The following is a 26,709-nucleotide window of genomic DNA, read 5'->3' as shown; positions in this document are numbered from 1 at the left end:
TTGGCCCGATGACCTCTGAATGCCCCAGCAAGGTATGATTAAAAATGTAAAAAGAAAAGAAAACCAAGTCGCTGTCTCAAAAACAAACTCATCCCCAAACCAGAGTACTTCTTTTCGTTTTCTCCCTGTTTGCCTGCAAAGCTGCACTTCTACTACCCAGACTCAAAGAATGATGTAAAAGGTTTTGTTCTTTAGATATTTCTCTTCCATCCCCCGTGCTTTGGTCTGAATGTCTGTGTTCCCCCTTCCCCAGATTCACGTATCAAAGCTTCATTCTCAGTGCAGGGCTGTTGGGAGGTGGGATCTTTAGAGGTGATTATGTCATAAGGGAGACACCCTCAAAAATGGTATTAGTTACCTGATAAAAGAGGTTCAAGAGAGCTCATTTGTTCTTTCTGCTACATGAAGACACACTTAGAAGGTGCTGCCTTTGGAAAATGGGTCCTCACCATACACTGAACCTGCTGGTGCCTTGATCTTGGATTTCTCAGCCTCTATAACTATGAGCAATACATTTCTGTTGTTTCTTAATTACCAAGTCTAAGGTATTTTGATTTAGTTGAACTTGGGCTGGATGAGTTTAACACAGGAAGGTGAAAAAGTGTAGGAACCTGTTATAACTGAACAGAGCCTTGGACAGGAAGATGGGATTTTTGAATTTGATGTACTTTGGATGTGGTTTATCCTTGAAGGTTCATGCACTGGAAAGTTTATCCCCAACTTGCTGTTGAGAAGTGTAGGACCTTTAATAGGTGGGACCTAGTGGAAGGGGATTAGCTCATGGGGGTTCCACCCTCATTAATGGATTCAAGTCTTTCTGGAGAGACTTGGTTAGATCTTGGAGAGACTCGAGTTAGGTCTTGTGGGACTGGGTTACATACCAAAGTAGTGGGGTTTTTATAAAGCCTATTTGCTTTTCTTCTGTCTCCATCTCACACACTTGCCTCTCTGTATGCAACTGCATCCCCTCTACATTGATGCCATGAGGCCCTCACCAGAAGCCAAACAAATGGCCACTCCCTGCTGTTGACCCTGGAAAACTATGAGCCACATAAATTTTCATATAAATTGCCCAGCCTCATATATTTTGTTATAGCAACAGAAAATGGACTAAGCCAAGATTCATATCCATATTCCAGCAGTATCAAGCCCTGGGATCCTGGATGACCACTTGACCTCACCAGCCTGTGTGTCCTCATCTTGATCCTGGCAATTAGGAACTAGATGGGTGCTAAACCCTAAAAGACCCTGTTGGTCCAAATTGGACAGTCACTGATGTTTCTAAATCTTGTGGGCTCTTTTCATATAAGTAGACCACCTTTGTTTCACTGAACCTGGCTTAAATAAGGTTAACAGAGTGGTGACAAGAGACAGGGATCTGATATAACTGAAAGAAGCCCTGGGTGGGGAGACACTAGTGTTTCCTTTTCTGTTCTGGAATTCACGCCTACCTCAACAGAACCTGCTCCAGTGTTCTTTGTGGCTAGGCAGCAGAATTATGGCCTGTGGGTTTTCTCCAAATCCAGGTATTCACCTCAGCCATCATCCATCCTGGGCAGCAGCACTTCCATGGTTTCCCACTAATAGAAACAAATTATAGTTTTTTTCTTGGAGATAGTTCTCTTAACATGTACCATGTACCTGCATTTTAAGCAATTGTGTCAGCTAATTCAGATGTTCATATCTTGTCGAACGCCCACCACTGTGTGTCTGTTAGCAACTTTTTTAGTCCATGCCTAGCCATCTTCCATTGATGAAGCTCTGGTAGGTTTTCAACTGGCCTACCTTTTTGGCCTACATCAGCAGAAGATGTCAGTGAGATCAAAATCTTGTTCTGTTGATCAAGTTTTCTTTTCTTCCTGGTTGGAAAAATTTGCCACTTGTTTCCTGATTGTTGTATGGGCTGGCAGCCATCTAAATCAAACCATGCAAACATTAGTTCAATCCCACGACTGTTAGAGAGGACACTGGGATGCTATAGACAAATAGAATAGTTCACCAAGGCCAAAAGTTCCTGAGTAGCTTGTATCTAGTGGAAGAGATGAATGCATACACATCTGACCAGTGGGAGGCATTGATATGTAGATTGGATGTGTACAATCCTCAGTTCTTCCTATCTATGGTAGCAGTAACCCAACTGAGTTTTATTGTTTTCTTTCTGTCAGATGATTTTTGATGTTCTTGTGGCTACATCCACTCATATTGCATTGGTGTAAGTTACAAATATCTGCATTCAGCCTTCCTTTTGGTTTCAGTAGAGAGTTGGAGGATCTTTTAACTTATGTTAAACACCCTACCTCCATTGTAGATCTCATCCTCTTGAACTTTATTTTATTTATTTTCTTTTACCTCCCCTGTATTTTCAGGGTTTTTTCTATCATTCAACATCTAAAGATTTGAGTAGGACCAGGTCTCTTCCATCTTGAAAACATTTTCCTTTAGCACTGTTCCCTCTTCCCCCCCTCCCCCTCCCCGCATTTCTCTTTGGTCACTGCCTTTTCCACTCTCCTTTCAAAGCTAAATCTTTGAAGACTGATCAGTATTCAGCAAGTCTATTTCCTCACCTGCTAATTCAGTCTCACTTTACTGCTTCACCAAATTCACTCCACCATAGTCCCCAAAGACCTTCATGAGGTATATTCTGCTGTCCTAATCTTTATTTGACTTCTGAGCAGAGCTTGGCTTCATTTCTCACTTCCTGTTGAATTTCTTTCCTTTGGTCTTGGGGTTCCCACCTCAACTCCCTATTCAACACCACTCTTAGATATGTGATAGTGTCTCACATTTGACATTTACAAATTAAATTCATCACCATTGCCCCAAACCCATCTTCAACATTCCCTATTGTAATGGATGGCATCATGATCCACTTAGGAATACAGACCAGAAACTTTGACTCTTTCCTCTCTTTAACCCCAGTATTTATTATCAAGTCTTGTCAATTCAGTTTCCTTAACATTCCTTAGTTTTCTTCACTTCTTTTTATCTCTACTGCTCATTTCTTTTCCCACTCCCTCCTATTTCCCTCTTTTTTAAAATATTGATTTTGGTCTTCTCTGTGTCAGACATTGTGCTCAGTACTTGGGATATGGTGAGAAAGACGAACCCTGCCCTTTCTTACCAAGCTTACAGTCTGGAATCGTGGACAAACATCAAATGAGTACATATATAAAAATGATTTAATTTATGCCATTATTATCTTTTGCTTAAAATGCTGCAACAGCTTAGTTTGTATCCCAGCCTCTAAGTCTTATAGTCAGAGTGGTCTTTTAAAAATGCTGATCCCATCACATCACTGTTTGTAATTGCCCTGGGACTCCTTTCCTGTCTCTTAAAATGCAAAGTTTATTTTTTATTGTTGTTTATTTTTAGTTTTTTTTAAAAATAAAACCAGATTGTCATCATATCGCTATACAAATAAGCACATAACTATTACATGGACCCAAAGAAACAGATCAGCATAACAGTTCTTTCTCCTAGCAGATCTATAAAGGAGAACAAATTATAACTGGAAGCTTGCTTGGTGATCTTGGAATTAGAGCAAGGGCATTTAATTCTGCATTTAAAATGTTCAGTAGCATTAAGCTAAGCTTGCCTGAGGCATCCATCTCCATAATGGGAGAGCCTTCACAAAGGGAATGTAGAACTTGAAGTACTTTGGCCCAGACCTATGTCCACTGGATGGACACTCCTTTTTCTCTCCTTTATTCACTGCCCAGCACCAATTCTGATTGACACATTCTTTCTTTGGAAAGGTTAGTTAGTGCCTTTAGCCAAGACTTCTCAAGCCCGGGAGCCTTTTACATTCTTAAGAGTGATTTTGCACATCTTTTCTCTGAAATGAATTCATTTTATTATGGAATTTTATTGGTAATTACTTTTTTAAAAAAGCAATATCTGAACATGATAAGAAATGCAAACAATACAGAATGTCTTGTGAAAAATTTCCCTTTTACCACATATTTCAACCCTCAGCCCCTCCTGACTACTAGCAACTGCTGTTTTTAATTTGTGTGTTTCCTTCTAGAATAGTCTACTTTCATACACAGCATATAGATAGCTATTTTTTGGTGTGTGTACACACAAATAGGAGCATGCTATACCCATTGTTCTACATCTTGATAGATTTTCACTTAACATATCTGCACACTGTTTCTACATGAACACATGTATATCAGCCTTATTTGCACATACATAGAGTGAATAGACTGCTTTGTTTAACCAGCTTCTTACTGAACATCCTTGTGGGCAAGTTCTTGTATACCTGTGTGATTTTACTTTAGGGAAGGTTCGTAGAATTTGAATTGCAAGGATGTTTTTGAGATGTTTATGATGTTGATGGATACTGCCAAATTGTCTTGCAAAGAGGTCAAATAATTTTATTCTGTCACTAAAACTGGGAGCACTTGCTTTCTACAACTAGGTAAATACTAATCATTACCAAAACTCTGACATTTGTCAATCAGATTCCTGAGAAATAGTAATCTCAGGGTTTTTTTTAATTTTGCAGTTTTATAATTATGATGCAGATTGAAAACCTGATTTATATATTTGTAAGTCACTTGTATTTCTTTTTAGTAAATCAAATTGTCATACCACTTAGCCATTTTATTTTTCCGAGGTCTATCGTGGCCTTTTAAAAAAATGACACAAAGTCTCTTTTAATAGTAGGAACATTTGTCCTTTGCCTAGAATTTTTCATGTCTACTGATGTCAATTATGGGTTATATTATGCCCACCACATCCTTCCTCTCTGACTCTCCTCCTTCTCTTCTTATAAAACTGACTCAGTTTTTCAAGTAAAACTTAACTATTTCCCTTATTGTTTCTATGTTGCAGGTGTGACTAAGAAGAGCATTCCTTCTCTAAGTCTATAAAACGAGTTTCCTAAAAATTCTGCTATTGCTTTTACCATTTCATGTTTTTGCACTTAAAACTTTATTCCATTTGAATTTTTAAAACCGAGAGGTGATATAAAAATTGTTTTTTTATCTTTCCCCAAGGTAACTGATTAGCCAATGAAGTGTCTCAAAACTATTTCTTTTCCTTCATCTCTTTCTTTTATTTTTCTTTCTTTCTTCCTTTCTTTTTTATTTTGTTGCTGAGGATCTAACCAGGGGCCTCTTGTAGATCAGGCAAGCACTCTACCACTGAAGTACACCCCAGTCCTTTAAAATTTTTATATGTTTCTTCTTCTCCTTCTCCTTCTCCTACTCCTTCTCCTTCTCCTCCTTCTCCTCCTTCTTCTCCTTCTTCTTATTCGTTGTTGTGCTGGGATAGAACTTAGAGCTTCACACATGCAATGCAAGTGCTCTACCACTGAGAAAACCCCCCAGCTTCCCAAATTTTATTTTGAGGTAGGGTCTTGCTAAGTTGCCCGTCTTGGCCTTGAACTTGTAGTTCTCCTGTCTCAGCCTCTAGAGTAGCTGGGCCTACAGGTGTGGGGCCACTGCACCTGTCATTTCGATGCTAGATACTATTAATTACTTAATTGTACCTTTCTTTTACTAATTTGGTTACATCAGTATTTGAGCCTGTTTTGGGATTTGTCTTATTATATTAATCAATTTTTTAATATCCTAGTACTATACTTTTCTCTCCTAAAGCTTATTATGATTATTATTTTTTTTCTACTTGGAGTATAAATTTTATCATCAGTGTTAAAAATTTTTCAGAACTATTACATGGTGATTTTTCCATATGATTTTCGGAAACTACTTGCCTAGCTCTCTCCATATTATATTGGTCATTTAAATTAAGATAGCATTACATTTGTATAGGGCAAGGCTGCAACCTAACTAGTCTTATAAGCCCTGTGTCTTCCAATTCAAAGCCTTTTCCCCAACCTCATATTTCTATCTTTTCCATTCTTCAATGCTGATACAGCCACCCTGGCTTTCAGCCCTGAGCTGTACTCTAACTTACCTCAGAGGCTTTGCATTGCTATTCCCTCAACCTGGAACTTTCCCCTTGCCTTCTACCTCTGGCTAACTCCTGCTTGTCACTTAGGCCTCAGCTCCCATGCTGTTTCTTCTCTCTTCGGTATCTGGGCTATGTCCCCTCCACCATGTGCTCTTATAGCAGTCCCATGTTTCTTTTCTGCTATGCAAGTCACTAAGTACATGCATGTGCACCCGTCTGTACAGATCATTAGGATATAAACTGCATGAAGTTCGGGACCATATGAGCCTTGTTTATTGCTCCTTCCTAAAACCTAACAAAATGTCGTAGTTTTCCTCATTATGCACATATACAGCATATACACACAGGAGTGCTCTCCCCGCACTTATCTAAGTCTATCCTATAGAATTCCAAATAAAAGTATTTATGAGTTGATTGCTGGGTCATCAATATGTAAATCTTTAGACATGACTTTTCTCAAGTTATCAGGTTAAAATGTTGATTTTATATAAATAACCACCATAGAATTAAAATGCACAGAGTTGGTTCGTGTACAGTAAGAAATCAATCAATGTGGAAATGAAAAAAGGCAAAGCCTTGATGAGGCAGGTGGCTTGTGTATCCAGCAGGAAGGAGGGACAGAGAAGAGTTGGAGGATGAAGGCAAACAGACGAAGACAAATGCAGAACAGGCTAGCGCAGCAACAGAGATAAATCCAGGGAAAAGAATCATTCTGGGGACATCCAATCTCCAACAAACAAATAGGTCTAATGAGAAAGATTTGTGCCTTTTCTGTCCTGTAATAGCCAATAATGGATAGCCTTGTGGATCAATTGCAGTTTTCCCTGCGACTGCATTTATAGTGCTTCACATAAAAAGTGATGCTGAAGTGAGATTTCAGATGTGATTTATCCTTCTTGTAGTATGGATGGTAGAGGCTGTTCATTTTTCCCAAAGAACTGCAAACGTCAGGAGTAAAAGAAATTGTGTGTCGCTGCTGGTTTAATGTACCATCTGATACTTATACTCTTGTTCCTTTGCTGTCAAAATGCATTGGGCTTATCCTATGAATGTTTCATGGGGCTTCCTTTATATTTATAATAATTAACACTATTAGGCATCTCTAACATTTTGATAGTTGTTTGCAAAACTGATCATAAAACAACTGATAGACTTACAAGATTGGAAGGCTTTTAAAAATAGAGTGGGGGAGTCTATAGGTGAACAGATTGTGTTGAATAATCCAAAAAGATAATCCTCCCTTGAGATCAATAACATCCGTTTGTTTATGTTTACACAATGCAGTATGTTCATAATAGACATACAAGTGAAAATGATTTAGGTTTCATATGTATTTTGAAAGTCAAATTTTTAAAAAGGAATTGGTATTATGGAACTGACATATAATGTTTAACTGCAGTGAGAGAAGTCTTATTATGGGTTGAATCATGGGTTTCATGGTAATTCTATGTGGCCCTCTAGTATTTAATTTCTTAACTAGTTTATTTATTCTTTCAGGGGATTTTTCTTTCACCAATAAAAATGTCTTCTGGAGTTGAACTCCAGGTGCCTTGAGAGTATCATTGAGCCTTTTACTTACCCAGCCTACCCTAGAATTTATTTGATCCTTATTCTCCAGTCATTGCATTTTAGATATATCTATACATGTATAGTTAGAAGTGACAGATATTTTGTTGGCAAAGCCATCTTTTCTCATGGATAACTGAAATGGCAGATGGGAACTGTTTATATGTGCTTTGTTTGTTTGTTTGATTGATTGATGCATTAATTCATTTATCAGTCAACAGATATGTTTTGAGCATGTCTTCTCACCTGGCACTTTTCTGGGTTCTGTGTAATAAGACTTAGGTCAACTTCTACTTCTATGCCTTTTGTGCAGTTTATTTCAAGGGTACAAATAGAAGCCCTCCAAGTTGGATCGTCTCACCCTTCTCTTTTCTAATAACTCAAGAGACCTCACATGCAGGCATGTGGACAGTTCGAACTGCATAGCTGAACTCCATTAACACTAAAACAGGTGGCAACCTTGGATACTGCCTTTATCCCACATCATCATGCATGCCTAACGATGTGCATGTCCATGGCATGATATATACCCTTAGGAGGATAGACACAAAGGAAAGGCCTCCACAGGCTCAAGGAGGGGAGTCAGGGTTTGGGAGCAGGAATTCAGGGATCCTGGGTACCTGGTCAAGAAGGGAGGGTGTGATCTTTAGGTAGGAGCACTCTGCACTTCTTCCTTGCCTTATGTGGAGGAACTTGCTGAAGGAGTACAGAGTGAGAGCCTTCAAAGTGCTTAGGCCCATGCCTGTAGTGCTTAGGGCTCTGTGGTCCAGTTAGAATAGACCTCCACCTTATCAGTCTGGCCTCTGTGGCATGGTAGTTTTGGCCTATCATGGTTTTTTGAATCAGGCTATGCACACGTTATGCACCCTAAGAACATGCAGTGGGGGTTGCCAGGATGTCCAGATGGGTCCTCCATTGCACTGCCTGGTCCCTCTCTCTAGGGGACTTTATTTGGTCTACCCCCAAGCTATAACCATAGCCCTAAATATTAGCCATCTTTATTGAAGGCTACAGATTACTTTCTTTGGAACTAAACTACAAAAATGCTAGTGGAAAGGAATCCCAAGTATAAGTTGACATGCATAGGTTGGTTGACCGATTCATTTTCCGTATTCCTTGGGAGTTTGTGTAGGTGAGTTATCCCTGTGGTAAGAGCTTCCTTAGGAAGAGTAGGGTAAGTGGCCTGTCCTACATTGGATGAGTTACCAAAGCTTTCTGGGCTTTAGCTTCCCTATCTGGAAAAAGGGGGAATAAGAAAGCCTTTCTCTTTGAATTTCTTCAGTTAAATTGAGCTGATGCATATGAAATGCATGTAGCAGGGTAGGAGACACACTTTGCACTATACTGTTAGTTTTCATTTTGTGTCTGCCCTAAGCATGTTTTGAGGGAGAACAGATTATTTGAGGCTAGGGGAAAACTGAAAAGCAAAAGAATCTGCCTTATGCTTGGCACTGAGCAGGTGTTGTGGTTGAGGACAGGTGTAAAGGGGGTCTGCTCCCCATGGCTCTCCTGTGTGCCCTTTGGCTTGTTTACATGTTACTCCTGTCTGGTAGGACCTGGTGTGCTTAGTTGATTGGGGTAGTGACCATTTGTGTGCTGAGCAATCATGAGTCAAATTTAGCCACTATTATTCAGGTCATAGCCTTTGTTCTGCAATTTTGGTGTGTTCAGTAGTCCTGGTCCATTTCATTTGTCAGGTTGTTTACCAGCAGTTCTTCTGGACTCTGGAGGTAATCAGTTTGTATTCCATTTCCCCTTTTAGTACTGTTTTTCACTCTTTAGTTGCAAGGCTTTTAGAAAATATAATTTTTTTTCTTTTAAAAAATTGTGGAAAAATACACAAAACATAAAATTTGCCATTTTAACCATTTAAAAATGGTTCAGTGGCATTAAGTAGGTTCACATACAGGGCTACTGTCACCACCATCCAACTTGAGAATGCTTTTCATCTTGCAAAACTGAAACTCTGTACACTCTAAGCATTGACTCCCTATACCAGCTCCTCCCAGCCCCTACAAACACTCTTCTACTTTCTCCATGAATGTGACTGCTCCATGTACCTCAAAAATGTGTCTTTTTAAATGATGGCATGTCCCTTTAGTTAAAGGGTTTTTTTAATATTTATTTTTTAGTTTTTGGTGGACACAATATCTTTATTTTTTATTTTTATGTGATTCTGAGGATCGAATCCAGCACCCTGCGCATGCCAGGCGAGCGCGCTACCACTTGAGCCACATCCCCAGCCCCAGTTAAAGGTTTTTATAAGGGATTTGTTTAGGAATTTTAGATGCATTCACACTCCCTTTCTGCAAAATAACACTCTTTATTGTGGCCTTACACAACCACTTATACTTGGGATTCCTTTCCACTAGCATTTTTGTAGTTTAGCTCCAAAGAAAGTAATCTGTAGCCTTCGATAAAGATGGCTAAAAGTTGGGGCTGTGGTTATAGCTCGGGGTAGAGCACTTGCTTAGCATGTGTAAGGCACTGGGTTGGATCCTCAGCACCACATAAAAATAAATAAATAAAGGTATAAAAAAATACAGTAACATTTTTTAAAAAGATGGATAAAAGTTAACATGAGAACTGAAACACTGAAGATAAAATTGGAAGTGTCCTTTGTATTATATCTCTTTTCTTACTCCCACTGCCTATAAATGCTGGCTGAAAAATCATGCCAAAATCAAAACAGACCTTCATAGAGATCCTAAACTTTTATCACTTGAATTGTTCTCCTTTCTTGATGTTATGCCTGATGCTCGTTTTTCTCTGTGTCGTGCTTGATCTATCCTGAAGCTGGAACAGAAATATCAGTTCCAAAATTTCTCTTTGTATGGAGTGATTTGGCCTGACTGCAGGCCAAGAGCTTTCAAAACTGTATTCTGTTGTGATCTGTACTGACTTGAATGCTTCTCAGAATTCTTACAGCTCAGGCTAATCATTGGCAGTTCTTCCTTACGACTCATAAATAGAACATTGGTTTGCCTGAAAAAACAGGGAAAGAGGAAAAGGCATTTTTAGAAAACAGATAATTTATGTGTTGGATTGGAGTTTCATTTTTTTTCATAAGCATTCATTCTAAAATGTAAAAAAAAAAATAAAAAAATAGAAAGATTATAGATAAAATTATTTGCTAATCCATTTCTGAAAAATAACCATAAGGTCATTCTATCAACTCAGCATATTATATGTGATGGCTATTTAATTTTTATTGAATGAATATTAGAAATGTGACAATTTGTCATTAGTATTTGAATAATTGAAGATAACCAATTTATATAATAAGGTTAATAGGGTAAAAATGAGTGGGAATAAGGAATAGAAAAGAAGATCAGAACTCCGGCTACCCTTAATGGTTGACATAGTTGCTGTAACTGAACCCAACGTTTGTCTTCAACTTCCTGGCAGCAAAAAGAGAAACTCATTATTAGGAAGGAGAATGCCTACTAATTCCACAGGAACCAGCTTTGTCTGGCACTAGGCACTGAAAGGAATTTCTTTTGCAGGGACAATGAGTGATGCAGTGCACAGCTTTTATGAAAAATGCAGAAGTAGATTTCATTTTCTTCTTCCTGAAAGAGGCAGTAAGGACTGGGGGAAGTGACAAGGACATCAATTCTGTGAGAAGTCCAAAGTGGTCCCAGAGTTTAACCTCCCATTACCAGTTGTGAATGGATTCAGCACAGGATCTCAGGCTCCCATCCTCACGTGTCCTTTGCTGAACTAGGCTTTGATAGAAGTGGATGATCTGAGGTTATCTCTTTGACCAGAGCTTGGAAAATTTTTGTCTCTTTTGCTTGTTAAGGCAGATCTGGCTATTCCCTTTTCAAACCAGACAAGCAGATGGTAGGGCTGACATCTTTGTACAAAGACTGAGCAGCCCAGCCTACGTGCTCATCCAGGTGGAAGCCACCCTGCTCGAGTACGAAGATGAGCTGCAGAGGTCCCAGCATGCAGATCCATGCATGTGGGGAAAGCACCTCTGTGACTGCCCAGAACTTGGACAAATGAATGAGACCCCAGAGTGCCACCCACAGAGCATCAGAGATGATTTTGGCCTAGAAGCAGTTAGGAGCAGGTGTGATCAGGAGGCTTCCCTGGCCATAGAAAAAGCTCCCTCAGGCTCCTGTGGTGCCTCCAGTCCTCCTGAGCCTGCCAGGATGAATTAGCTGCACTGCATACTCCAAGTAACTGAATGAGCTCACGTATGCTTCTGGTGGTTTCTGACTGACTGATGTTAGATTTCACCAACCCCCAATATGTATTAAGCCACATTCCTGACCGTAGTTCAGTATTAGGACCACTTCTGTTCTAAAGCTCTTAATGGTTTAATTTAACCTTGTCATGTTGCCTGTGTACATAACCCATTTGCTGAGATAGGTTAGTGTGAGCTATCAAAAGATTTGAGATCTAATATAAAGTATATAATTATGTTAAGTAAATTATTTAGAACCAAAAAATTGTCACCCAAACATCCACCTTTTTCTTCTCCTGGAGATTATATTTATCACCATATCAACTGTGGAATTCTATTTAGTTATGTCTCTGTTTTTGTTCCTTTTCAAAAGCAGAGGAACAAATAGAAGTCACTTTTTTGTTTTTTAAGTGAGTGGGTTTTTTTTCCTTGTAGTTTCTGTGTCACTTTATCTGATGAGACTCGTGTTAGGGATCTCTATACATCTCTTATCAGTGTACGAGAATAGTTGGAGCATTGAAGTCTCAGAGGAAATTACAAGCAAGAATTAAATCAGGTGTCATAAAATCTTTCCACAAGCCAGTGAAATAGCCAAGGCCAGTGCTCCAAAGCCCTATCAGTAGTGCTACTGAGCTCCTACTGATGGTTGCCAGGAAAAAAGTGTTGGTTCGCTGTAGTAGACTTTTTTTTTTAAAAAGAGAACATAAAAATTCAAATATTTAAAATGTGGAAAATTTCCAATTTTAAATGTTAATGAGTACCATAAGAAAAACATACTGTGTTGACGATATCTGGACCATGTGCTGCTTGCTGTGACTTTTGGGTACTCTGGTTATAAAATCTACCCATCACACTATTTTGGGACTGGTGTCCAATCTTTTTTTGTTTGTTTGTTTTATTCAGTGTCGGGTGTGGGGGGGCTACCAGGGATTGAACTCAGAGGCACTCGACCACTGAGCCCCAGCCCTAGCCCTATTTTATATTTTATTTAGAGACAGGGTCTTACTGTTGCTTAGCACCTTGCTTTTTCTGAGGCTGGCTTTGAATTGAGATCCTCCTGCCTCAGTCTCCGAAGCCCCTGGGATTACAGGTGTGCACCACTGTGCCCAGCTCAAATTTTAAATCTGCATGGGAGAAAATGCTAATCAGTCAAATTATTTATATTGTCCTGAGGAAGACGAAGGTGTTTTTTGAAGATCTTGAGTATTGTTTTTTCCATAATTAGTTTTTCTGATTGTTAGTTGTGGTGTTACTTGTTGGAACTCTCCTTATTAGTAGAGACAGATAAGAATGATGCTATAAACTTTCAGAGAAAAATACAGAGTGTAAGCTTTTTATTCATAATATTCTGGGGAATTTCTCTTATAATTTGTGTATTAAAGAGAAATGTTGACATTATCAAGTCCAGATGTGGGCACTGACAGCCAAGTGAGATTAGGTTTACCATCTACTTAGTAACCAGGTTAAGTCTTGAATGTCATCTTCTGCTCCTTTTAAATAACAACCACCATTAATTGAAGTGTTTAGATGTGGACCAATTTTCTTGATTTTCTGACAACCTCATGAAGCAATTTCTATTATTATTCCATTTTACAAACAAAGCAGTTGAGGCACAGGGCCTAGTAAGAGGTGAAACTAGTTCTCCTTCGTACTGTACCATTTAGTCTCCAGGCTCTTGAATACTTAAATGCCCAGGGCTTTTGGACTGTTCTAGGAAGCTTCAGTTCTCAGAGATTGACATTGTGTAAGGTTGTGACTATTTCTTATTTCCTATTATAATTCTATGTAGATAAAATGCAGGACATTATCCTAAAAAGTTTCCTTTTCCTTACCAGTTGTTGTTAGGCTGTGATTATTTGTGAATATCCATTATGCAGAAATTCTGGAAATGACTCCTTACTGAAGGTGCTAGACATAGAAGCCCACAGTGTTTGCGATTTGGTACAGAGCTCAGACTTAAGAGGCAAGTAAATCCAGGCACAAATTCTGATTTGGCAGGTATGTGACCTTGGGGAAGTGATCTGGCATTGTCAAAAAAAAAAAAAAAAAAGAAGAAGAAGAAGAAGAAGAAGAAGAAGAAGCATTCACAGCACTGTCTTGGTGACATTTTACTCCACAGAAAGCATGTTTCTTGTGCTACATCTAAGTTCAAAGCCAAAATGAAGCTGGAAGTGCAGGTGCTTAATAGCATACTTGTGTAAGCCTTTCAGACTCATAGTTTGAATGTTTATTTGGTATTTGTGTTAGTCAGTCTTCTATTGCTATAACCGAAATACCTGACAAGAACAGCTCAGAGGAGAAAAACTTTATTTCGGCTCAAAGTTTCAGAGATTCATTCTGTGGTTGGCCAACTCCATTACTCTGGGCCTGAGGGGAGGCAGAACATCATGATGGTGGAATGGTGTAGGGGAGGACAAACTGCTCAGCTCCGGCAGCCATGAAGCGGGTGTGGGGAGAAAGAGAGAAAAGGAGAACATGCGCAAGGGAGGCACCAAGGAGGAAATACTAACCCCAGAGGCACACCTCCAGTGGCCTAACTTCCTCTAGCCATGCCCTACTTGCTTACAGTTACCACCCAGTTAGTTCATTCAAATTATGAACCATCAAACCAGTGGATGAATCCACTGATTAGGTTATACTTCTCATAATCCATGATCATTTCACTCCTGAGCAGTCCTGCATTAACATGGGAGCTTTTGTGGAACACCTCACATCCAAACCATAGCAACACTCTTTCCGTTCATGTTCCCACAGATACTACATTGTTTCTCAGCTTTTATTTATTTATTGACTGATTGATTGAGTTTTGTTGTTGTTGAGAAACTGAAGCTGCCTAGCTGCCTAGGGAACAAAGGGATTTTTTTAATGGATTATTGAATTCCCTATGAAAGAGTTTTGTGGAAGAGAGAATCCTATCTTAGTTGAAGGGCTTCAATTCCTGGTTCTAAGTTTGGGGGCATATCACAATCACCCATGGCATTTGAGGTGTATCTACTTATATCAAATCTCTCTCTGTATTTGGTGGTGTGGTGTGGGTGGCTGGGATAGCAGAAAGTAATTACATTTGAAGAGTCACTGTTTGCAATATTCACGGATGTTTTCGTTTTGTTTTGACGTATTTTTAAAGTACAGTTCAGGTAATAAGTCAAAGCTAAGGGGAAACTTTATTTTTGAGTAATATTGTTGTACATGAAGAAAAGATGTATTGGAAACAATTCTTTGTTGCTTGGGAGGATTATGTAGAGGAATTATTTGATAGCTTGTTAAAGCAAATGTGAAATCTCTTAAAATGTATTGAGGACCCTTCCCAGGAAACCTGTAATTCAGAAATGTTTCTGTGAATTTTTTTCTAAAAGAACCTCTTTTCTTTCTCCCAAAGCCATCTTTTTGTTAAGCCCAAGGAGAGGAAATTCTTTACCCTCAGGAAAATGTCTTAGTAAAGGTCTTGAATGTCGAGTTGAGAATGGAGAAGCTTTGGTGACAATGCAAAACAAGATGACATGTACTGTGAACTTTGCTTATGTTCAGATTCTTCATCTGTCAACTTTCAAGGCTTGATATCAATATCTTTTCACCATTTAAACCTTCACTGACCTGACCAGTCATGTGTGTGTTGATCTGATTTTTTTTCAATCATATTTTGTAGTTTCTTCCTTTTTGCCTGCACAGTACAGATGCTTGCATCTCTGTTAGGAACCTTTTCTTCTTTGGCTCTTCAAACACTGTGGAATGGGCGTTGTTTCCCTGACAGCCTCCATTGTTCTTCAAGATCCAGAGCCACTGAATCTGAAGATCTCTGGAGTCCATTTCTAATATTAAATCCCCGAGACTGATGGATTCTGAGGCAAATAAATGCCCATCTGCCAAGAACAATTGGTTTTAACATAAAGAAAAAGTAATTGATTTGAATCTGTTGTATGCTTGTAATCTAAATTCACTTTTAATTTGGATAAATTTTGCTTTCAAAATTGGTTCTCCTTCTTCCTCTGTAATTGTATTTACTTTGTTTCCTTGTTTTCTACACAATAGATGAAGTTGTTGTATGATCGAAATCTTCATTTAGTGTTATTGCATATTTTTCATGCATCTGTGTATGTGTTTGGTTTTCTCCAGTGGGGTTATGTTATAAAACTCAAGTACGTCAGTACGTCTGTGAGTGCAGACATTCTGTGGACACTGGCTTTGCTGGGAACTAAAGATGCTGTGAAAAAAATTGGACCTTTACATTTGAGAAGTTAACAGTTCAGCTAGTTTGTTAGGTTAATAGAAAAGTAAAATTGTGGATACAAAGAGCACCTCACTTCCCTCTAATTCTTAATTATAAGTTTAAGAAGTTCTATAAATGCTAAAAAAAAAGTGCTTGTCAATTCATGGAATAAAAATGTTTTGATTGGAAAAAAGCTTTTGGTGTCACCTACCAGTCACTTAAGTGATATTTCAGGTTAGATTTGGGTGCAGTCTCAGGACAGATTTGGGTGAGCACATTGAGGTATCCCTAGCATATGAGATCCAGTTTTTAGGGCAGAAGATCATAGTTTTGGGGTTTAGTAAATACACGGGGAAAAAGGCTGTAAAAGTAACTTTCATGATATGAAGTCCTTGCCAACATCCAATATATGGACTTGAGGAAGGAGGAAGTTATGTTTGGACAACACAGGATGCTGGCGGCCAACAATAATTCCTAACAGATTTCCAGTGGGTAGGAGAAGGGTCAGAGGTCCTGGGGGTGTTCAAAGAGGTATGTGAGAGATATTCCTATGGGGTATTAAATTTTAAAAATCCCAAACCACCAAGTCTTTTTGTCATAATTTAAACGCTGTTAACTCGTCTTAAAGAGAATGAAGTCAACCTCTACAGGTTAGAGGATGGTGACCTGCTGTGGGATCCCTCTGGGGTAAGCCTAGGTCAGAGAGGCTGTGCATGAAAACCTCAGGGGCCTAAGTGTTCTAGAACCCTGGGCAAAGGTCAGAGGAGCCAAAGGTCATCATGGAAAGAAAGCTCCTGAGATGGACCCAGGCCAAAATGCCAGTCTTTCCTTCTGCTTCCTTGGGAAATTAAATCCTTTTTGGAGATATGTTTTATTAAGCCGAGCTCTCAGAGTTCCGAAGCATGGTGACAGGAGTGATGGGGAATGGTTTTTCTGGGGGAAATCTGCTGATGGACCTTTGGCTGAGATGAAAGAGCCAGAAAGGCCTGGTGTTACCAGGATCCCCTGGAGGCAGATGGAAGTCACCAGGAGGGGGCAGTGCAGTATATACCTTCCTCTTCTGTTTCTGTCCAGAGGCTCTGGGGCAGGAGGCAGGAGGCTGTTCTGTGAGTCTTGTGGATGGTCTACAGAACTGAAAGCAGGTGTCTTAGTCCGCTGGGTCCAACTTTCCTGCATCATTTCGCTTGTATGGCTGTCTCCATTTCTCTTTCTTTTGCTACTCCCCTCCATTTCTATCTATCTCACTCACCTTTCCTCCCTCTCTCCGTCCCTCCCTCTTCTTTCCTTCTCCTTTTCTTCATAAATTAAAAAATATTCCAAAAAACATGGTACAACTTCATGTACTTATATTCAGAAATGAAGCCTTAACATTTTGTTTTTCCTCTTGCAAATCTTTTCTGATAAAAGAAATAGGCTAAAAATTTAATAAAATAAGTTGCTTAAAGTTTCTTTATTCCATACCTGTTCTCCTTTCCCCGGTGATTCTCCTGCAATCACTTTTATCCTTTACATGTACTTGATTACGTGGTATTGCTTTTGTGTATTTTTATACTTTCAAATAATTTGTTTCATGTTGTATGTGTATATTTGTATGCAATTTTGCTTGTTTTCTTTCCCACTTAACATGGAAATCTCTTTCTGCTAAAAATATAGATTTGGTTTGAGTTTAATATATATTTTTACCATACCTTATTTTTAAAAATTTCGTTTCTTGGTGGATGGATCCTGGGGTTGTTTCTGGCTTTTGATTAGTCTGTTGACTGTCTTATAGTGAATATTCTTCCATCTGTCCTCTTGTGTTCATGTGTGAGAATTTCTTTCTGGGAATAATTAGACGTGGAAATGCTGGGCCACAGAGGGTTCTGCTTTATAATTTTCCAGGATAGTGATAAGTGCTCTTCAAAGTGGTTAAATCCATTTACACTGCCTCCAACAATGTAAGAGACACCCGGCTTTATAAGTTTATATTGTCAGATGTTAAACATTTTGTCACTGCAGTGGGAGAGGAATGGAATGTCATTATTTTCATTTGCATTTCAGATTCCTTTTGAGATGAGCAGTTTTTCACATTTTCTCGGCCATTGAGGTTTTCCCCTCTGTGGATGGCCTGTAATTAACTTCGTTGGCTTCCTTTCTAACCTTAAAATTCCTTACTTAGTGGTGGCTTTTAGTGGCAGGTTTCATGAGCGATTTATAGCTAGCAGCTAGACTGGACATCTCCACAGATGGTAACTTACAGGGGGCATCCTTGGAATTTACTGCTGAAGGAGCCCTTGCCAATCTTTACATCCAGCTCTTCTCTTGGTGTTTCCATATTGCCAGGAAAAAAAAAATTACCCAGGGCATTCCTTCTTCCCCAGTAGAAGACCATTTTTCATAATTTCACACAGTTCTTTTGATGGCTTTTAATAAAATCTCCTGTCTGGTCTTAGATCCAAGAACAGTTGTGCTTTGCTTAATTTTCCTCTTCATGAATATTATGAATTTATGAAAAAATTTTTCTCCTCTTTCCTTGAATTTTGGTGACCAGAAAGCTTATAATTAAAAATCTGGCCCTTTCCTAATGAGTATATGTATTTTTAAACCTAATTCCTGGCCCCATCGATGTCTCTGCTCCTGGTTTTCTTTCTCTTATGTCTGTTAGCTCATTGCATTTTATTGAATATGACTAGGAAGTTTACAAATGAAATACATGGTTGAATAAAATAAAAATAAAGTAAAGGGAATAAATAATGAAAAGAAAAAGACAAGTGCTTTGTTTCATGGGCATTGGTTAAGTACCTATTGAGTGTCAGGTGCTTGTCAAAATCATGGGGGATACAGGGATGATCCGGGTAAAGACAGATGCAGGACTCTCCATGTGACTTCAGAGCAATGACAGGCACCAAGCCAACTTTTCTGCAAAGACAGGGTAGGTCTATCTGGAAGTCCTGCTGGTAACCCTAAAGGAAACCTTGCCTACATTTTCTATCTTTTCTGCTGCCAGTGACATGAAAAAAGTGTTAAAATTATTTATGACTTTTTGTAATGCAGTGCTTATTATGAGATAATTTAGAAGAGTGAGGTCACTGTGGTCTCTATTGAAAATATTAGTGCAATGAAAGTCTTGAAAAAATGTCTCTAAACTGTGATGCTTTTGAACCACTCATAAATACTTGATGTTATAAAGTGAGCATTTAACTGAAATCTTAAAATATTTTCTTCTTCTGAATCCGGTGGAAGGAGAGAAGGGAATTGCCTGTTATATATGTTACTGGCTTCCTTCTTGCACATTTATGACATGACAGGCCCTGAGTGTCAAGGAGAACCATGATCTTTGAAAGAAAGATGCCTTTCTATCTTGGAGGCTGCTTTTTTATGTGATGAGACAATGTTTGTGTGGATCATTTTAAAGTTATTTCTCTTTGGTGTAATTTACACCCTCAGAAAATTTATCTGTTTTTATTTTTTTTAATATTTGCCAAAACCCTTGCAAGTATACCATCATCCTTTACTTTCCCTCACTGGGTAGAAGGAATCTATAGATGTTGTGTATTCTCTATCATTGTTTAATGTTTTTTTATTTTACCTAATTAATAGCAAGGATATATATTTGTTTTCAGTGTCTTAATATGTTATGTATCTTAAATATTTTCAAATAATTCTTGCAGTACTTTTGTAACTCCAAGGATTATATGTCTGCCTACCCGTATATCCATTCATCCAGTCTTTTGTCCATTGACCCACCTACCCATCCATCTGTCCAACCTTCTATCTTCCTTCCTCTCATCCACCCACCCACCCATCCATCCATCCTTGTGTAAAGGACTAAGTTAGGTACTGTGGTGCATATTAAGAACTATAAACACAGTTCTATCTTCAAATACAGTGTGATCTAGGAAAAGTAAATAGAAACACATACTTGAATAACTGTAGTACAAGTTAGAGTATGGCAATTCCAGGATGGTAGGTCTTTTTTTTTGTATTGGGTACTGAATCCAGAAGCACTTAACCACTGAGCCACATCCCCAGTCCCCTTGTTGTATTTTATTGAGAAATAGAGTCTCACTGAGTTGCTTGGAGCCTTACTAAGTTTCTGAGACTGGTTTTGAACTCGCAATCCTCCTGCCTAAGCTTCCTGAGCCACTGGGATTATAGGTGTGTGCCACAGCCCTTGGCTCAGTATGGTAGTTTCTCTAGCTATGTTCATACTACCAGGGACTTTATTGATTGCAAGTGACATACTTTAGGTTAGTTATGTCTCTCTTTATATGGCTGGATCCAAAGGCTCAAGTAGTATTTTCAGAATTCTGTCTCCCATTGTATCTCATTAGCTTTCTTTTCTTATACATGGTGACTTTGTTCTTAGACTATCTCTTTCCTTGTGGCATAAAATTACACTGGAAGCCCCAGATCTGTGTCATTCTTGGATCTAATTGAGGTCTCATGAACACTTCTAAGCCAGTCATCATGGCCAAGAGTCTAGAGTTCACTATCAGCCAGAGTCATTAATCTCCTATATTTGAGTATTTGGAGTCTGAGGAGGGGATGTGGGTTCCTAAGGGCCATGAGGGGTTTGTGACATGTGGTTCAGCAAAGGAAAAATTGATGTTGTTACTGACAAGGGCAGAAGAAGAGGAGGCTGGGCCAGGAAAAGCAGGTGGGGAGAAGTGGAGGGAGGGATGAAGTGGGGAGGAGAAATGCATTCCAGTGTTCCAGGAGGTCAAAAGAGGAAGTGACTGTTCTTGGAATGTTAAGAAAAATATGATTTTCCCTTGAATGTGAGGAAACCAGCATACCTGTGTCTGTCACCATGAGTGTGGAACCCATGTGAGGGGTGGTAGATGTATTTTTCAAGAAAGTTTCACCTCTGTACACTGGTGATACTCTGAAAAGGGAGGGAAAAGTGATGAAAAGGAAAAAAAACGAAATATGTTGAACTGGTCACTGACCATGAAACCTGGCCAGTCATAGTTTCTTTTCAATAAGACTGTCCATTTTGCTCTCCTTGCGCTCGCTCTCTCTCTCTCTCTCTCTCTCTCTCTCTCTCTCTCTCTCTCTCTCTCTCTCTGTGTGTGTGTTTGTGTGTGTGTGTGTGTAGTGCTAGAGTAGGTACAGAGACATCACCTTGTGCACCTTGGTGAGACTGAATGAAAGTTATGTATCCTTTCTTGTTATTTTCTGCATTCTGACTCACTGGTATTCCCTCTCCACTTTGTTGCAGTTTTATTGCAAATCAGAAAAGGTTAGAAATCATCAATGAAGATGATGTTGAAGCTTACGTGGGACTAAAAAACCTGTGAGTACTCAGGACTTGCGTACATTAACTCATAGATTTTTCTTGTACACCACTGTGGTAAGCAAGGCATTTGCTGGTTAGTTCTAATATGCCTGAAATTATGTGTTTTCGTAGGACAATTGTGGATTCTGGATTAAAATTTGTGGCTTATAAAGCATTTATGAAGAACAGCAACCTGCAGCACATGTAAGTAGATATTGATTCTTTTGCTTCCCAGGACCCAACTTGTTCAGTATTTTCCCCTTCTGTTTATTTTCCTTCTTTTCCAACCTTACACCTCCTTTTTTCAAAAGTTAGTGTAGCTGTGATAATAGCTTAGAAACATTAGCTCTGAGTTTGTTTGATTTCTGAATGGCTTCAGAGGGGTACTTAGAACAGCCTGTTTATTCCCTTTCATGAATTCCTGGGCCATTTCCATCTTGGACAGAGCAATAGGCCAACAGCAAGGAGTCTGATGTGAAAACTATGTCCTTGTACAGAGTCCTTGATTATTTTCCCTGGAATCAAGACATGCTCCCTGGAAGACATCAAACTGGTGGAACTGAAAGAAGCTGACGTGGCTTTGGCCTTTTTTAGGGAACTAAAAATTACTAATGCTTGTCCCACTCCAATAATAGGTCTTCTTTTGAACCTTCATTTTCTCAATACTGTCTATTGTGGATTGATACAAGTGGAGGAAAAAAAATCAATCCTGGGATGTGCAAAAGATTCAGACATTTATTAACTGTAGGAAATGTTTTCCCCTGAATCATGGGTGCCTTGTCAACTGAGGTCAAATGGAAGTACGGAAAATCAGTTATTATATGGTTTGCTACAAAATCTTCTAGATAGCATTTGAGGTAATAAGATGTGGCCTTCCTGAGAAATTTTTTCATTAAATGGTCACTCAAGTAGAGAATGTCTATGCATAACTAAGTTCAGATTGGTATCCCCATTTCCTGAGTTCCAGAGGGAGCTTCTACCAGCAGATTGCTGTGTGCATTCACTGGATTTGTTTTGTAGACCAAGTCCCCTGTTCAGTGATACTTTATATGTCTCATAGTCCACATTGTGTCTGTAGAGTTCTCACCATGTTATCTCACTTGATTTTTTTTTTTGAGAATTCATAGGGAAGATTTTTAGAAATGTCCACTTCACAGGCCTGATCAGTTTGAGGAGGTTCTAGGACTTGCCCAGGTGGCAGAATTATGACTTGAGGGCTAACCCTTCTCCATGTTCTTATGATTAAAAAAAGTACAGAAAATAAAATTTGTGCCATCCATGTAATTAGAGAATCAGCTCTTCTCATAACATTTGTCCTCTTTCTATTCTTGGGAAGAACAGTTCCCTGACTTATTTCCATGCCAGTTATAAAAGAAATTCTCTCAGAGCAGATTGCTTGGATACTCTATGGAGATTTGTTGATATCATGGGAAAATCTTAATTTCGTAAAGCCAGTATCATGATTTCCTTTTTTATAGGTGGTAATAATGGTGAAGTCACTTTAAAAATAGTCTGGGCAGTTAAGATATAAAACATTCTGCACAAACATAATAAAACTCTAAGGAACTTTATTAACACATTTCATTTAAATGTTTTTTGGCTTCGTCTCTAGTCAGTTTGCTTGTATAAATCTGATGTCTGCGTAGGCCTTGGTAGCATAAACAAGAGAGAAGTTGGATAGAAGAAAAAGGCAAAATGCTGTAATGCAATCACTTTAATGTAATTAATGACCTCAGTGGTTAAGTTCTGGTATTTTCATTACAGCTGACCTTAGACCCAAATTACTCAACAATCACATTTTACTGGCTGTTTTATCACACCACCTAATGTTGTGATTTGAGCAGTGGGCTCTGGTTAATTGCAGTTTATTAATAGACCTTGTGTATTGTTTTTATGTTGATATATAGTAGAATAATTTTTAAAATGTTCTAGGTACAATAGTAGTATCATTTGAAAATAGAAAACTAAAAACATGTATGTGTTTCATATAGTTTCTTAGGACAGTTGAGAAACCAAGTGCAAATGCTCTACTGATATTTGTAGTTATGGTCAAGTAGCAAGATGGAGTGAGATTAGGCAGGTTTTTGAGCAATTATGAAGAAGTGATCAGATATCCGTAAGCTTCATATATTCACACCATGAAAGAAGATCTTATTCACCAAACTATGAAATTAAATATAGTCGTTTGCTTTTGAGGAGGGAGGAGTGGGGTCAGGTGTCTGCCTTTCTGGACCTGAGTCCCAAATTCTGCTTATGACTGAAGACTCTGGAACCAGCTCTTCCCTTGATTTAAATTACTCTCTTACCTCAGTTGTCAACACAGTGGGGTGCAAGGAGCTAATGAAGAATTGTACATTAAAAGTTGTTTCTCTATTTGTGGAATATACTGATTATTTCTCTGAGTCTCCCTGACAATATAAAAATGTGTACAAGACCAGTTCTATTTCACTTTGGGTTTTAGGAAAATTCCAATTGGATTTTCTCCTTTGCTTTCACCACTTTGCTCCCTTCCCTGGCCATTCTAGCATCATGTGGTGACTGTTCAGAGCCCCAGTTACTGGTCACTGAGCGTATTTCTTGGCGCCTTTCATTCCTGCCTAGCCCCTAAAAATCAATCCAAGGACTGTGAGAAAAGCTAGTATTTGTATTTTCCAAGGGGCTTTGCAGAGGTGCTAATTAGCTCCTTAGCGAAGTTCTATAATCAAACAGTAAGAGGATTGTTGATTTTTTTTCTTTCCTTCTTCCACTTTTTTGGCTTTTGGCCCCAATAATAAGTATGGTTCATAAAACTCATCTTGTTCTTTGGCCCGTAACCCCGCTCTGCACTGTGCTGCTGGCAGCCTGACACAGGCATCTGCTTCCAGTGCGGGAGGTTTACTAGCTAACAGAGAGAACCTGTATAATTTTTTTCTCTTTTCTTTTTTTTTTTGGATGGAAAGAGAGGGGCGTTTTGGTGATTTTTTTTTTCCTCTCAGATAAAAGTGTTTGTGCCTTATAGACTGTGGGAAAGACAGGAAGATTGACTTTTCAGTGAAACCCATTCTTAATTCATGCTCTGAAAAGAAAAGATTTATGTGGGCACATTTTACAACTTCATGTGGGTGAGCACTTTACACTCAGTGTGAAGAGAGAAGATGCAAGTGTAGATGGAAGGAGGGTGTCCTGAGTAGGTAGGGGTTTGGATGGGTAGAGATATTAAAGAGAATTCTACAAGGAATGGACATACACAGACTTGAATTATGAGCCACTAACGAGGCGTGTTCTTTATTCATTAACCAACTAGCTGTAGCTCATGCATTACCACCTGGGCTTTAATCCCTCTCTAAAGAGGGCCGGTCAGACACACCAGGACACTTCCACCCCATGATTTCATCAGGCTGACACAACAGACTGGCCTCAGGTAAGGGGCCAGGACTACAGTCACCCTCAGATCTTACATTTTATCTGACGCTCAGCCCAACCCTTGCTTTCCTCAGTAAGAAGAAGACTTTAAAAGCCTTATGATTTCTTCTGGTTGGTCCAGTTCTTGGCTGCTTTTTTTTTTTTAAATAAAAGTTGATGCTTGTTTACATTTATATCACTTATTAAACATATGTCTCGAGGCCCAAGAATTGGACACACTTTACATAACTTCTAGCAATAAATAGATTTTTACAGAGTGAGCCAATTGCCAGGATTATGTCTGGGAAATTGACTCCACGGTCTCATGGCACTGATTATTGGAAACTCCCATCCACTGAATAAAATGACATATTTGGAACATACCAAGAAATTCATTATTCTTTTTTTTAACCATAGATATACCATCTTTCATTGTCTGTTTGGTCCAGATCTCATGTTGGTTATGTTGCTGGACTAGTTCAAGATGAAATCTGATGTATTCTTTATTTTTTGATTTTTCATTGTTCTCATTATGGAATTATTCACTTGTCTCAGTCATATATAAAAAGTCCCAGCAGAATTTATCAATCAGAATGTGTGTTCGTTTCCTAAAGTCATCTGAAATTTCATTAAGCTCGGATTCAGAGCTTTGTGTGTCATGTAACTTCAAAATATTCATGATACTCTTTAGTTTTAAAGTATCTTTTCCCCCTAGTGAGCTGGTAGTTTTAAATCTTATTTTATTTTACCTATCTTCCTATTAATTGCTCAAGAGGTCAGGCTCTCCACAAGGTATATAACTCTCTATAAGGTATATAACTTATTTTCTGAATAAAAATATGAAAAATAAGCTTTGGGGTAAAAAAAGAAAAAAGAAAGAAATTGGAAACAGAAAATATATACTCTTCTTCTTCCCAGTAAACAGGAACTGTAGGAGGAGCAGGGTAAAAACAGAGCTATCACTCTAAGAGAGAGAGATGATTGGATCTCAGTAAGACATGTACTAAGATCAAATAAAATTATATTTTGAAAACAAAATCTCTATTTGAATACATTGTTCCTAAGATGTAGCATTTTAAACTCACATTTAATGTTTTTGATTCCTTTCAGCAATTTTACCCGAAATAAACTGACGAGTTTGTCTAGGAAACATTTCCGTCACCTTGACTTGTCTGAACTGTAAGTAATGAGTGTGTGGCATTTGGGGGAAATTTTTCAAAGAAAGGGATAATTAAGTATTTTTTAAGAGAGCAATATTGCAAGACTACATTTATATCAAAAGTCTTGAAAAATTATTTCGTGAGTTTGGGCTTCTTGTTCTTTTATCCTTCTGAAAACATGATTTAGTAATTAAAAAATAAAAATCTTGATAGTAATGCATCATTTATGAAGAGCTTGAATGTTATTTTTCCAAAATATTGTGTAATAGAGGAAAGAATGGAAAAAACAGGAGGCTTTGCATTAAATGGCTGTTTATATCTCAGGGCATTTTTGGTTCTTGTTATAGGCAGGCCCTAAAATAAAGCACCCTCATCAAAGAGGAAATGACAGTGGGAAAAACTCTCTCAGCTTCTGTCCTTCAGGGCCAGCTCAGGTGTAGGGAATGTTGGAGGAGGGGATGTCCTCCCTTCCCACCTGTCATTGTGAGATTTGCTTCTAGGTCTGACACTGCATTCAGTATTTATCCTCATGTTCCAATTTCCTCTGCTGTAAAATGATAGGAGAAACATTTAAATGTGTTGATGACTAACGACCAGCATTTCAAGTGTGCTCAATGCTTGGTGTTATCACTGTGAAGCAACTGTGAACTGTTGCCATTCCTCTGTGTTAGATGCTCCAAAGAGCCCTGAGGCGCAGGTTTTGTGTGGCACATGTGGGCCTGGAAGGACAAGCAAGGCCTTTGAAGCATCCGAAGTGGTTTTTGCTTAAACTATGCATTTCCTGAAACATGAAATATTTTTATGAGAATCCATCCCTACTCATGAGGAATTTGTGCAGATTGGAAGATGCCACTGGAGAAGAGACAGTGTTGATAGATAGGAACGGGGGCTACCTGGCAAAAGTCTTGGCAATTGACAATTATTTGGAATAAATTGAATTCAGGGAGTTGAAGCCCTAATGTTTCGTTTTTGAAGATATTTTTAATTGACACATAATAATTGTACATATTTCTAGGGT

General features: G+C 38.6%; 1 protein-coding gene across 9 annotated transcripts in view; it reads left to right on the top strand.

Moving 5' to 3' along the window:
* Ntrk2 (neurotrophic receptor tyrosine kinase 2) overlaps positions 1-26,709 on the top strand; it is a 355,622-nt gene that overhangs the window by 10,184 nt on the left and 318,729 nt on the right. For all 9 annotated transcript variants that reach the window (XM_078047396.1, XM_040285611.2, XM_040285612.2 and 6 more), the window contains 3 exons: positions 21,094-21,168; positions 21,283-21,354; positions 25,642-25,710. In XM_078047396.1, the coding sequence (XP_077903522.1) occupies positions 21,094-21,168; positions 21,283-21,354; positions 25,642-25,710 (216 nt within the window). The remainder of the gene's footprint in view (positions 1-21,093; positions 21,169-21,282; positions 21,355-25,641; positions 25,711-26,709) is intronic.

This window comes from Ictidomys tridecemlineatus, chromosome 4 (assembly GCF_052094955.1).
Source record: "Ictidomys tridecemlineatus isolate mIctTri1 chromosome 4, mIctTri1.hap1, whole genome shotgun sequence".
Taxonomy (NCBI): domain Eukaryota; kingdom Metazoa; phylum Chordata; class Mammalia; order Rodentia; family Sciuridae; genus Ictidomys; species Ictidomys tridecemlineatus.
Note: the sequence above shows the minus strand (reverse complement) of the source record. Positions and strands in the feature narration are given on the sequence as shown.